Source organism: Polistes dominula, unplaced genomic scaffold, assembly GCF_049000335.1.
Source record: "Polistes dominula isolate Pdom_NZ unplaced genomic scaffold, Pdom_raw_medaka contig_17, whole genome shotgun sequence".
NCBI classification, from domain to species: Eukaryota; Metazoa; Arthropoda; class Insecta; order Hymenoptera; family Vespidae; genus Polistes; species Polistes dominula.
This window is the reverse complement of record NW_028301049.1, coordinates 50,822-62,164: the sequence shown is the minus strand read 5'-3', so window position 1 is coordinate 62,164 and position 11,343 is coordinate 50,822. Positions and strand designations below refer to the sequence as shown.

The 11,343-nt window shown below is 27.8% G+C and overlaps 3 protein-coding genes across 4 annotated transcripts; 1 reads left to right on the top strand and 2 right to left on the bottom strand.

Annotated features, from left to right (window-relative positions):
* Positions 1–674, bottom strand: LOC107072148 (uncharacterized). The gene is made up of 2 exons (XM_089175507.1): positions 479–674; positions 1–238 (listed from the first exon to the last, which is right to left on the bottom strand). Exons 1-2 carry the CDS (start codon positions 584–586, stop codon positions 146–148), a joined length of 201 nt encoding a protein of 66 aa, XP_089031633.1. The 5' UTR covers positions 587–674; the 3' UTR covers positions 1–145.
* A 247-nt stretch (positions 675–921) lies between these two features.
* Positions 922–6,071, top strand: Cul5 (cullin 5). Its single transcript, XM_015331789.2, has 11 exons — positions 922–1,063; positions 1,716–1,925; positions 2,013–2,192; positions 2,480–2,621; positions 2,703–3,017; positions 3,111–3,583; positions 3,746–4,009; positions 4,095–4,250; positions 4,727–5,007; positions 5,084–5,207; positions 5,385–6,071. Exons 1-11 carry the CDS (start codon positions 1,046–1,048, stop codon positions 5,577–5,579), a joined length of 2,358 nt encoding a protein of 785 aa, XP_015187275.1. The 5' UTR covers positions 922–1,045; the 3' UTR covers positions 5,580–6,071.
* Positions 6,072–8,851: 2,780 nt separating this feature from the next.
* sra (RRM_RCAN_like domain containing protein Sra) lies at positions 8,852–11,313 on the bottom strand. Of its 2 annotated transcripts, none has more exons than XM_089175504.1 (5): positions 10,829–11,313; positions 10,219–10,498; positions 9,960–10,149; positions 9,742–9,894; positions 8,852–9,335 (listed from the first exon to the last, which is right to left on the bottom strand). In XM_089175504.1, exons 2-5 carry the CDS (start codon positions 10,474–10,476, stop codon positions 9,211–9,213), a joined length of 726 nt encoding a protein of 241 aa, XP_089031630.1. In that variant the 5' UTR covers positions 10,477–10,498; positions 10,829–11,313; the 3' UTR covers positions 8,852–9,210. The 2 variants fall into 2 exon arrangements, with proteins under 2 accessions (XP_089031630.1, XP_015187320.2); XM_015331834.2 differs by having other exon boundaries at positions 10,987–11,313.
* Positions 11,314–11,343: the final 30 nt, after the last annotated feature.

The window sequence follows — 11,343 nt, the reverse complement described above, 5'->3', positions numbered from 1 at the left end:
TTTTTATTTAAATGTTATATGTTTTTGTATTTTAATTATTATTAAATTTGTAAATACATGATCTTATAATAATTCTAAATAATACAGCGTAACAGTCACGTTACAGCTGATTTCAACTATTATAGAATGTCATTACAGAATCATCTTACTTCTTACTATAATTCTTCAGATTGTATGAAATATATGCAGGTGTTCCCAAAATCGATACAGTAAGTGCTACTCCAGCGAGAATTTTTTCCTAAAACAAAAACGAAAGCATAATCTTAACTAAAAAGTTGGTAGAATTTTCAAAAATAATCTACTTCGTGGCTAATTTGTAACTAATTTGTAGCTAATTTGTAGCTATTATCGATCTATGGTATATTAAACATAATGAAATATTATATAAATATTCATTTAAAAAACTTTACACACAAGAGATTAGCGCATTACCTTTTATATTACAAATTACATAACGTCGCAAACAAGAAATACTTACAGTTAATGATAATTTGACTGACGGAGGTAAATCAACTACGGTTCTCCGTTGCTGTACAATATGTTTTGCCAATCGTGCATTTCCAATTGTCTTTTGAAGAACAAACATTTTGCTTTTTATTCAAGATTCCAGTTATCGATCACAACTTCTATCTACCTTTCAGAGGGTATAGAACAATGCCACGAAAAAATGTCTAACAATAGATATACCATCATACACTACAATACGATTCTTCCTATATGCGTAGATGCGTTCAACTTGGTGGTGCTTGCTTGCGCTAAAACAGAGATTGACCAATCACATTACTTTACAACATGTATGTGCTTCGTGATTGGGCCAATGAGAAGAAAAACATTGGGAAATCAAAAAATAAGCAAATATCTAATAGAAATAAAGTTAGAATTTGGATTATTTTCTTGTAATCACCAATTACATACATCTTTCTATAGTTAGTATATAGTAGTCCATTTATAAAAATTAGGAATTTTTCATCCAAACAATTTGCAACACTGTGCGTGAGTTCATTGGCGTAGTCACACTAAATATAGGATATGTCAAAATTTTGTGATGGCGGCGATGTTAAAGGTTAGTTGTCACTAAATAAATATTAGTTAAAAATTGTTCAAACATATAATTGATTTATCTTTTAACTTATATATACATTGAAAATGTTTTGTCTTTTATACTATTGTATTAGAATGAAATAATATTTTGTTAAACGTATGTAACGTTTAAATATAGACCAAAATTTGTTCTTCTCTAACGGCCAATTTTTAAGCTTAACTTTATTTTTAATTCTGTTTATTTATATTACAAGTTTCAGGTCTTTCTAAAGCATTTTAAATATGAATTATCTTTTCAACAAACATAAAACTGATATTAATATAATAATATTAAATAATTATAAGTCATTAAGTAAGTAAGCAAGTAAGTAAGTAAGTAAGTAAGTAAGTTAGTAAGTAAGTAAGAAGGAAAGAGGGTGAGGCAGTGGAAAGGGATAGGGATAGGGATAGGGATAGGGATAGTGATAGGGATAGGGATAGGGGTAGGAATAAGAATAAAGAGAAGGAGAGAAGAAAAATAGATGAAGTACCATATAAAATACGTCACTCTTGGTATTAATTATAACAATGTCATTATGAAAAATTGGTACCAGCAATTAATGTAGATTGATAAAAAGGATTCGTGCATTAATTTATATGCAAATACATGTAGTAACTATAAATGTATTTTGCAGGATAAAACTCAATTTACATTTGAAGATAAATGGCCATGTATGCGCCCTATAATATTGAAACTTCTCAAACAAGAACCAGTTACGCAAACGGAATGGCAAGATTTGTTTTATTCTGTCCATTTGGTATGTATGTGGATCGAAAAAGGACCTACAAAGTTACGTGACGCTCTCAAAGAAGACATAATGGATTTTATTAAGCAAGCTCAACAAGTAAGGTTAACGCAGAGATAATCAAATAATAATAATATTTTGATTATATTTAGTTTTTTCATGTGAAATGTTGTTTACTTTACTTAGAGAGTATTAGCACATCAAGAAGAGCAAGCATTATTAAAAGCATATATAGCCGAATGGAGAAAGTTTTTTACACAATGTAATTATTTGCCAACGCCATTTCGACATTTAGAAACATATCTTGCTGGGAAAACTAGTTCTAGTATTCAAAAGAGAAATCAGCCAGATGATATCGTCAGAAAAGTATGATTATTTTTAATATTAAAGTAAATTACAACTAAAGTATTACTTCCCATTCTGGTCATTGTTACGATTCTATTAATTTTACTTACAATTTTGATGATAACAGTGCAAACATTGTAATTATTACAAAATCTAGATATAGAGTTTATTAAGATGCATTGGGGATAGATAATTTGATAAGATAAATGTTAAATGGCTTGAACGGAAAGTTCATCATGGAGCATATATGGCGTAAGAACATATTAACTAAAATGATATCATTTAAAAATATTATGCTTTTAATTTAGCTCATGTTAGATAGTTGGAATCAAAGTATATTTGGTGAAATAAAACAAAGACTCCAAGATTCAGCAATGAGATTAGTTCGTGCTGAGAGGAACGGAGAAGCATTTGATTCTCAATTGGTTATTGGTGTTAGAGAATCCTATGGTATAAATTAAAATATTTAATTTGAAAATATTTAATTTTTAATCATTAATTTTGTAATCTAATGTTAATGTTTACTTTTAGTCAATCTGTGTTCAAATACGGTAGACAAACTACAGATCTATAGAGAAAATTTTGAAGCTGCCTATATAGAAGCAACAGAAGCATTTTATTGGGTCAAAGCACCAGAGCAATTATCATTGCACGGTGTAGAAAATTATATGCGATATGCAGAATCCAAATTAAGGGAAGAAGAATTACGCGCGCAGAAATATTTAGAACCAAATAGTGCTAGCGTACAACTTTTAACTGATTGTTGTGTAAGAGTTTTAGTAGCTACTTTTAAGCCAGCTATTCTAGCAGAATGTCCACGAATGATACAACATCATCAGACAGATAGTAAGTGAATTTATTTGGTCATCATTATTATACTATTGCGCGTCTCTATATATTCTCGAGAATATTTGTTAAACTTTTGACCAATGATTACAGAGCTTCGATTGATGTTAAAATTGATAGATAGAGTACCAGAAGGAGTAGGTCCTATGTTAAGAAATCTTGAAGAACACATAGCAAGTGCTGGATTAGCAGATATGATGGCAGCAGTTGATGTTATTACTCAAGACTCGGAAAAATATGTAGAAAGATTATTAGATCTGTTTAGAAGATTTTCCACTTTAGTTAAAGAAGCATTTGATGATGATCCACGTTTTCTTACTGCACGAGATAAAGCTTACAAACTTGTTGTTAATGATGCTACAGTTTTTAGACTCGAATTACCAGCTCGCCAAGGTTCTGGCATCGGTACAACTATTGTAAACAATAAACCTACTAATAATAATAATGGACAACCAGAATCCAAATGTCCAGAATTGTTAGCCAATTACTGTGATATGCTTCTTAGAAAAACTCCATTAAGTAAGAAATTAACTTCTGATGAAATAGAAAGCAAATTAAGAGATGTGGTCAGTATAAATAATACAGAATTCATGTTGTTTTTTCTTTTGTTTTTTCTTCTTCTTCTTCTTCTTCTTCTTCTTCTTCTTCTTCTTCTTCTTCTTCTTCTTCTTTCCCTCGGGGCAAACGTCAGTAATAAATAAATAAATTTGAATAATATTTCATTTCAGTTACTTGTTTTAAAGTATGTACAAAATAAAGATGTTTTTATGCGTTATCATAAAGCACATTTAACACGAAGGCTCATATTAGATACGTCAGCAGATTCAGAAAAGGAAGAAAACATGGTTGAATGGCTTAGAGAAGTTGGAATGCCTGCGGATTATGTTAATAAACTAGCCAGAATGTTTCAAGATATCAAAGTATCTCAAGATCTCAATCAACAGTTTAAGGAACAATGTCGTGCTGCCATTGCAGATAGCATAAATATAAAGGTGATTGTATTCATTGCGACGTTATATTTTCAATATAACAACATATAATATTTTCTAACATGATATATTATCTTCTTGTACATAGATATTAAATGCAGGTGCCTGGGCAAGAGGTAGCGAAAGAGTTACTGTAAGTTTACCTTTACAATTAGAAGATTATATACCAGAAGTTGAAGAATTTTACAAAAAGAAACACAGCGGACGAAAGTTACAATGGTATCATCACATGTCAAATGGCACGGTAAGAATATATACGTAAGCTTTACCAACAAATTAAATCAAAGAAAGTATACATTTTGTGCATACTATTGAATTATTTCATTGCATTCATTTGCGAAATGATAACTAAACCAACTGACCGACCCGTATATATATACAATAAAAGCAGAATTATACATATTTCAATGAAATATTATTATAAATTGGCGAGAGATGAATAATTGAAGTATGAAATTGAAAGTATAACATTGAAATTCAAAATATAATTTTCTTTGTAAATCTAGAAAGAGAAAATGTATAATAAAATAAACTAAACTAATCATCTCTCGCTAATTCAACATATACAACAACTAATTTATACAAATTATACTTATGTAATACAAGACAAATTTTATTTATTCAGTAACAAAGAGGGGTATTTTGTAATTTTTCACAAAGTACAATATCCCGATTCTAATTTTCAGCCTCATCTTGCAACCAATTTGGATGGTGTTCCAGATAACATTTTCCAACCAAGTGGGTCGCTTCGATGTGGATGTCACAACATTTCAAATGGCTGTTTTATTCGCTTGGAATCAACGGCCTTTTGAAAAAATTTCTTATGAAAATCTTCGTCTTGCTACTGAACTTCCTGATCCAGAATTACGGAGAACACTTTGGTCGTTGTGTGCTTTTCCAAAATTAAAACGTCAACTTCTTTTAGTAGAACCACACGCATATAGTCCAAAAGATTTTGGGAACGATACAAGATTTTGGGTTAATCAAGAGTTCGCCATAGTGTTAGTATAATATTGTACATTATTATTGTATATCATTTGTTTCTTTCTTATTACCAAGATTTGATTTAATTTGCAGAAAAAATGGGAAATTACAAAAAAGAGGAAAAATAAATCTAATAGGTCGATTACAATTGTCAACTGAAAGGAGTAAAGAAGAAGATAATCAATCAATTGTACAATTGAGAATATTGCGAGTTCAGGTATTTTCATTTATTATTATATCATTCATTGACAATTACTATATTTGATTAGTGACAATCTAACAATCTAAACACATAAAACAAGTTGTTGAAACGAAAAGTTAAACCATCCGGTCTCTCCTCACTTAGCACGAAACGAGTTAATAATATTTATAAGTTTTTATTTTGTATCAATAGGAGGCCATCATAAAAATTTTGAAAATGAGGAAGAAGATAAGTAATGCTCAGTTGCAAACTGAATTGGTAGATATATTAAAAAATATGTTTCTGCCAAGTAAAAAGATGATAAAAGAACAAATTGAATGGCTTATAGAGCACAAATATATTCGTAGACACGACGACGACATTAATACATTTGTCTATATGGCGTAACACCGAGATATATATATATCTATCCATATAAAATTGTTCAAACTTCTATTATTAATATTATATTTTTATAAAAATTAAGTTTTTCTCGTGCAACAAATGTATACTTGAAGATAGTAAAAGATACAAAGACATGTGACATTCTTTGTGGACTACGAAAGAATTGAATTAAATTGAATTCAGAAACGCGTATTATGTGGAATTATAAATAACATAAGAAGTCATATCACTCCAATGGATGGACAGGTATCCGAAGAAAACAGGGATAAAGCATTATAGAAAGATCTTTCAAGAATCTTAATAAGAAAATAAGAAAAGAAAAAATACACTGTGAACAACAAGTATGACAAATACATCACATATTATTTGTTAGAGTTCTTCTGTAAACAGAATTGAAATGTGTTACACAGATTACGTGTATAAAGTTTTTATTTCATTGTAATAAATTATGATTTACAATGAAATTGATTAATAATAAATATAAGAAGAAAATTAGGCCGATATTGAAAGATTGATTTTGATATTTTACTAGTTCATCCCTTGTGTGTTAAGCGACTTGCTACTTCATTTTATCTTCCGAATAATTTTAACTGTTTTAATATCGTTTTTTTTTTTACAATCAATTTCAATAAGTACTTTGCAAATAGGTAATTAATGGCCTATAATCTCTTTTGTATAAATGTATCACCACTTAAATTATTCCCTGTGAACTTATAAATCGTGAAATACTTAAGTAAACGTAAATAACAATATCCTGTATAAAGCTTTTATATTATTTGAATAAGCCAACGAAGAATGTACGAATATACGACTTCTATGAAATAATGATCAAGATTTTTTTATAAACCTATCAATACACAAATATAAAGTCAATCAAATATTACGTTTTATTTGAAAACATTATTGACCAGCAATTTTGCACCATGGGAATAATCATTTTATATTTCATTTGATAATTGAGCATTAAAGTAATACAATTTAAATAAACATTAATATACTTTCTGGAACTTTCAATAATTCTATTTTTTATATCAAACTGTATAGCAATCACCTATGTGTTGTAATGGTACATAACAAGTGTTTACATTCTAATTGAATTCTTTTTTTTTTTTTTAAACATGGTCTTTTAGTTCTGAAAACTTTTAATATGAATCAATATAAAAAAAAAGAGAATGTTACAATTTCCTATATTGTCTTGAGTTATAAAAATTGATTAAGTAGCTTATGAAAATGCATAAATTAATTCGTAATTGGTCAATAATGTATTAAATAATATTATAAAAACATATTTTATATAAGACAATATGATATATATATGTAATATTATCTTTATTTTATCTAATTTCAAAATATTTACACATAATTACATATTTTTGCTCGCTACAGATTGTATTATTCATTAGGTTGTTTCTCCACAATGATGCTCGATAAACTTTTAAAGAAGAACAAAAAATATAATTTCATAAATATTCTGTACCTCGGTAACATATAGAAAAGTAAATATATATATATATATATATATATAGGTATATATAGGTATATATATAGGTATTTACAAGAGTATTAAGGTTTATGTTTCTCTAATGAATGAAGAAGTGTTTCGATTATCAATTATAATATCACATAAGTCTCGTTAAGATAATTCCAAATAAAATGCATTCTTAATTAACTGTCAACACAACACTTTAAATATAGAAAATCATAATATAGTTAATAAAGACATAGTATGACAAAACTAAACTAATACCATGTTACTATTAATGAGAAAATCAACAATGTATATCAGATTTTTGATATGCATATTGCCATCAAAATGATGTGCTGTATACACATAAAATATATTTATCATCGTATCATACGTATTCGTATATGCCATGTACACCATAAATATGTACTCGCATATGTATATATATATATATATATATATACATATACATATATCTTGCGTGTATATATTTACATACTTAAAATAATTCTTTGCTCTGTTTTGTAACTGCCCACAATGAAAATATGACTATAGATAAAATATTAAAACAATTTACCTATGTATATTTTTCATATAATAAAATTAATATATACATATGCACACACCCAAGTATTACTGTCATGTTACAGAAGTACTGATATTCAACAAAATTGCATGTGTATATTTAATTAAATCTTATTCTTTTGATTTTACGTTATAATAGTAGCTTGTTATTATGACATATAACACACACACACACACACACACACACAATTAATTATAGGAAATCTTATATTAAACGTATAATTGATACCCGAAACAATTAATAATATAATATAAATAGGCAAAAAATAAAACAAAAATATGATCAAATATCATTAATATCCGTTTTATATACCGCATTCATTAAAATAACATCCACGCATGCACACGTGTATATGTACATCACATATTTCAATATCATAACTACATTTGAATCTTAACTTCCTCAGGCAAACACAACTTATATTTAAATGTAACATTTTCTCTCTCAAATAATCTGCTGAACGTGAAGATTACGATCAGATTGATATTTTCATATATTCTTTCTTTTTTTGTCCTTACTATTATTATTGTTATAATTATTATTGTAGTTGTGTTGTAATTAATTATCGTAGGCTTCTAAATATATTATTATAACATTTACATTTTCACATTAACATTAAAGTAAAACAACAATGAGCAATACTTTAAAATACAAGGAACATCGATAAAAATTTGAAGAACAATTTAAGTCATCAATGCAGTATTACTCTTGGATTTTTTTTCTTTTTTATTTATCAGTATTATCGTATTGTCTAATACTGCATAATGTATAAGCTTTAAGCTTTACGCAATAAAGAGTAATTTTCATGACACAGCAGAGAATACAATTAATAATTTAATTTTTCTCAAGAATCAATATCTAATCTTCTTTTCTTATTTTTCTTTTTTTCATCTAGAATTTGTGTGTGTGTGTGTGTTGTGTGTGTGTGTAATGTGTTTCACAAAAACATCAATGTTTACTGATATATTATTTTGTTGTTAATAATATATAACTCCATTGAGATATAGATACTTTCTATTTTTTTTTGTTTCTTTTTTTTTGTTTTTAATTCGTAAACTGTACATTTTTGTCATTTGTATTATTGATTTAGCCCGAATTAACATTAAATAGTCTAAAAATGAATGAACATATTTTCTCAGAACAGACACTTCAAACTGATATTAAGTCTAGAACTTGTAGACTACATGTAAACAGTAATTATTAATAACATTTATAATTAGGGGCGGGGGCGGGGGCGGGGGCGAAGAATTTTTTACATTGATATAACAAGAGTTTGTCATGTAATTAATTTTGATTAGAACTTTAATATTAAATATTAAATACCTATATTTCATAAGAATTTGCATATATTCACTGACTATTTATAACACTTTAATATCTAACTTTAATGGCAAAAATTTGAAATGGATGAAAAAGAAAGAAAAAATTAAATGTTGCATTATACTTCATAAAAATACGGCATAAATTATAATTTACATTAATTGCCATTTTTGTACGATATTTTGTTTATTATAGTTACTTTTTGGATGGATAAATGATTTATTGGACGTGTATAAGGTATTATGTGTATCTAAATAAATTCATTAATGTTCTGGACAACGTGTATGTTGAATACGTGGACCACCTTTTATAGAATTTTCAGTTTCACATACGTGAACAACAATGCCTGGTTGCCCAGAACCTCCGGGATGTAATTCATGACTACCACCTGATATGGTAATAACATATAAATAATAATAATAATAATAATAATCTGTATTTGTTGTTAACACGTTAAGCGCCAAGCCTTAGTTAAGTGCCGAGCTTTCCGCTTAGTTTCCGAAAGTCTAACGCCAATCCTTAAAGGACTGGCACGGCGTTTAACGTGTTAATTTATATTGGGTTGGCCAATAAGTATTAGTATCTTATATTTAAACCTTTTAGTACTATATGGGCACTACTATATGTTTTCAATAAAAGTTTCCAGTGTAGACTATGGATGCAGAATGAAATGTTGATTTGTGTATTGTTCATTGTAAAACAATGCACAAAAATGTCAGCATTGTTTATTAACCAATCCGATATTTTACTAATAAATATAGTAAACACAATAAATCTAGACAAAAGATAAATACCTGCAGACAAGTTTGCAATAGCAGCCAATAAATCATGATTGACTAAAGGTTCATTTTCCTCGCGTGGCTCCCATCCCACGGGTGGGGACGACGGAGGAGAAATTAGGAACTGCTTAGTAGGAGCTGGCGGTTGAAGATGTTGATCTTCCATATCTATCCAATAAAAAGTCTTATAAATTGATACTAAGGAATAGAGTATAAATATCTATAACACATACCTATCGGTGTTACAGGTTGTGCAAAATAACAATTAATATCAGTTTCACCAAAGTGAGTTTGATGTAATTGTATTCTAGCATTAGCTGCTGCACTTGGAGAATTATAGTTAACTCTCATTCTTCTAAATGATTTAAAGTATTGGAATGTAGCGTCTTCTCCAAATTGTTTAAAAAGATCCTCTATTGTAGTCTACAAAAAGGTATATATATATCAAATTTTATTAATATTATATTCTGATAAAATAATATTCATTGTTACCTTTAATTCGTCTACTTTGAACACTCCAGGATCTACATTTGTAACAATAACAGAAGTCGGTAAATCTTCATCATGAACTAATTCGTCTATTGATCTTGAATTCAAACAACCATGTCCTTTTTCTCCTTCAAAATCAAGTTCTAATTGTTCATAATTAGGATGCAAGTTAGGTAATCCGTCGACTTCATTTATTATTATATTTTCTGTTTCTTCAGATTCTTCGTCTCCCAATACATCGGCACTATCTTTTTCTTCCATTGTTACTTGTTGTAAAAAAAAACTTTAACCAAATAAAATGATATTAAATTACACAATCAAATATATATATATATATATATACATATAGTAATGATACAGTGGAATAAAAATAATATTTGTAAGTAAATTGTATTTACAACATAAAAATAAAACATTTATATAACAGTAAATATAAAATATATAATACCATGGTCGACATGGTATAAGTATAGTATTTTATAACAATTTACAAAAGTCATTTTAAATGACATTAATGATTGTATCAAACATTATTAAAAAATATAAATTAATAATATAAAAATGATGATAAAAATTCTTGACTTATTTGACAATATGCAACGGAGATTCTTGCCTGTTTTGAAAATGTAGAAATTTCTACGTTCGATTAACTTCAATACTAATCTCACACATACACACACACGCACACACACGCGTCGTGTGTTTTAATAATTATTATTACATAAATACTGTTTTTATTTACGTCGTAGCATGTAGAAAATAAATAATTACATGAATTATATCCACTAAATCTTGTCGACAGTTTAAACCGATTTTAACACCACATCGTATTTACTATTTTATTATCGTTGTAACCCTCTTTTTCATTTGTGACCATAGAAGAAACAAAACTAAGATGGACACAAATCTTCAATAAGTCTGTTCCTCTAATATTTGATATATTACTTAACAAGTTTTATTAATCATTAGCAATAATGTTATCATATAATGAAAATAAACAAATTTCAATGAAAATTGAAATCTATTAGTGGAATTCATGTTCAATTACATAAGATTTTCTTAATCCAAGTCAAATAACCAATTAGTATCTAGTATGAAAACAATGGTTGGACGTGATTAGAGACTGCA